General features: G+C 44.1%; 1 protein-coding gene across 1 annotated transcript in view; it reads left to right on the plus strand.

Moving 5' to 3' along the window:
* The first annotated feature begins 1,012 nt into the window (after positions 1 to 1,012).
* NLRP9 (NLR family, pyrin domain containing 9) overlaps positions 1,013 to 2,777 on the plus strand; it is a 46,187-nt gene continuing 44,422 nt past the window's right edge. The window contains exon 1 of the mRNA XM_011932577.1: positions 1,013 to 1,292. Within this exon, the coding sequence (XP_011787967.1) occupies positions 1,013 to 1,292 (280 nt within the window). The remainder of the gene's footprint in view (positions 1,293 to 2,777) is intronic.

Below are 2,777 nucleotides of genomic sequence, written 5' to 3' on the forward strand. Positions count from 1 at the left end.
CACACAAAAAGAAAATTAGCCGGGCATGGTGGCAGGTGCCTGTAATCCCAGCTACTTGGGAGGGTGAGGCAGGAGAATCACGTGAACCTGGGAGGCAGAGGTTGCAGTGACCTGAGGTCATACCATTGCACTCTAGTCTGGGCAACAAGAGTGAAACTCCATCTCAAAAAATAAAATAAAATAATATTATACATATATATATATGATATTATTCTTGCCACCTGTCTCATTTTGTCTAGGATATATTTCTACTTCATTTCCTGTCTTTTACTGAATTGCAATGATTATCTGGAGAGTTTGTAATAGTAGGAAAGTTCACCATTCTGTTTCTGTCCGAGTTGTTAGTCTGCAAATGCTAACCTATAGTAAATCTAACTTTTTCCCTATCTACTGTAATTAGAAGGCATATACCCCCAAACAAGACCAAAAAAATCTAAATTTGCTTTTATATCCTCTTCCTTTATTTTCATCTTCCTGAATATGATCATCTGTAATGTTAATATCAGTTCATTTTTTTATTATGAAAATTGGATTACACTATACTAAGTATGGGAAGGTTTATAGAGCAAACAAACTCACAGAATGCTGGTAGGAATGTCAGTTATTATATCCAGAAGGGAAAATCATGGAGCATTATGTAGCAAACATGGTGACCCGTGTGTGCTGTTTGACCTATAGTTTATAAATCTAGAGAAATGTGTGCTTATATGCACCAAGCTACACAGAAACGCTTGTTCACGAGAGCATCATTTATGTCAGACAAAAACAAGACACTTAAATGGCAGCCAACTCTGCCATTCACATGAATTTGTTTGGAAAAAGATGAAGCTTCTTCCCTAGATGATGTTTGATGCAAGATGTGTATGATGCTATCAATAATTTTGAGCTGCTTTCGGCTGCTGAAACTTAACCTGGTAATCATATCATTCTTCTCCAGGTGTCATTTGTTCTTTATTTTTGAGGATCTTTCTTTTCCTTCTGGAGACACCTGAGCTCACAGTCCTGGGGCAATATGGCAGAATCTTTTTTTTCGGATTTTGGCTTGTTGTGGTACCTGAAGGAGCTCAGAAAGGAAGAGTTTTGGAAATTTAAGGAGCTCCTCAAACAACCTTTGGAGAAATTTGAACTCAAGCCAATCCCCTGGGCTGAGCTGAAGAAGGCTTCCAAAGAAGACGTAGCAAAGCTGCTGGGCAAACATTACCCAGGAAAGCAGGCATGGGAGGTGACCCTGAACCTGTTTCTACAGATCAGTAGGAAAGATCTCTGGACGAAGGCCCGGGAAGAGATGAGAAGTAAGTGCTGGATGAAGGGGTGAGGACCCGGGCGGGGGAAGGCTGGTGTACTGGGAATAAGGCGGTATCGTTGTTGAATAAGTGGCCGTCCCCTCCATCAGGTGAGAATGTGTGTGGGCCAAGGTGAGAGTTGAAGGTAGGAAAAGAGTTGCAGGCCAGGGCCGTTCGTACGTGGGCCAGTGATGAACTGGGGACGGATGACGTCCTGATACACACCGTTCACCTAAGGAGTGTCTCTCCATTTTCCCACCCCAAGTGGAGTCATTGTTATAGGAGATGAGTGGCCAGTGAGTGTCTGCATTGCCAGGTCTACTGAGATGGAATTCTAGTATGGTAGTTGCCTTCTTTTTTTTTTTCTTTTTGAGACAAGGTCTTGCCATGTTGCTCAGGCTGGTCTTGAACTCCTGTGCTCAAGCAATCCGCCTGCCTAGACCTTCCAAAGTGCTGGGATTACAGGAGTGAGCCACCATGCCTCACCGCCTGTCTTTGTTGACCAGCCATGTACCAGGGAGTAGGCAGAATCTTAATATTTAAGACAGTCACAGACAGCGTATGTCCCGGGTACTACAGGAAGCCCTCTTGCAAGCTTGTTTGGAGGTTCTGGTAGGGGTGCACAGCTTCTCTTCTGCTCGTGCCCGAAGAACAGTCGTCTTCTATGGGGGAAGGTTGTCATCGCCTTTGACCCAGGGCAGAGCTTCAGAACAGACGCACATGGAGCAGTGAGGGAGGAAGCGGACACCCGCCCAGCCGACCAGATCAGCCAATAGCCCTGGCGATCAGTAGGGGGACAGACATCACAGCCAGGTTGCCCTCACGTCCTGGAAGCACTCTTTCTGCATAATGTCTTTTCATTCTCATCACAACCCAGGAAAGGTTTACAAGTGAGAAAACTGGACAAAACAATGTTCCCATGTGTTACGTGACTTTTCCAAAAGCGACAGATCTGACTCCAAACCAGTTCTACTGGACTTATTGATGGGGTCTCCACCCTCCTCTGGGGGGGATGCTTAGGAAAAACTTAGGAAGAACTATATTCCCTATTAGGTGTCTAGTAATTAGCGTTTGTTTCTGATGATTGTTGTCTTCTCCCTTTACTTTTGAGTTCAATCAGCTTCTGTTACATTGATTTCTGTTTTGTTCACGTTTGTTCTTTGTGTTGGGAATTCTAATTTGAGACCTTATTTCATATCCCCGCATGCTTGAGGGTATTTTATTTGGTTTGGAATTGCTTGCTGTGTTTTTTGTTTTTTTGTTTTTTGTTTTTTGTTTCTTGTTTTTTGTTTGCTTTTGAGATGGTGTCTTGCTCTGTTGCCCCGGTTGGAGGGCAGTGGCGTGATCTAGGTTCACTGCAACCTCTGCCTCCCGAGTTCAAACGATTCTCCTGCCTCAGCCTCCCAAGCAGTTGGGATTACAGGTGCCCGCCACCACACCCAGCTAATTTTTGTATTTTTAGTAGAGACAGGATGTCACCATGTTGGTCAGGTT

Source organism: Colobus angolensis, unplaced genomic scaffold, assembly GCF_000951035.1.
Source record: "Colobus angolensis palliatus isolate OR3802 unplaced genomic scaffold, Cang.pa_1.0 Scaffold96, whole genome shotgun sequence".
Classification (NCBI taxonomy): Eukaryota; Metazoa; Chordata; class Mammalia; order Primates; family Cercopithecidae; genus Colobus; species Colobus angolensis.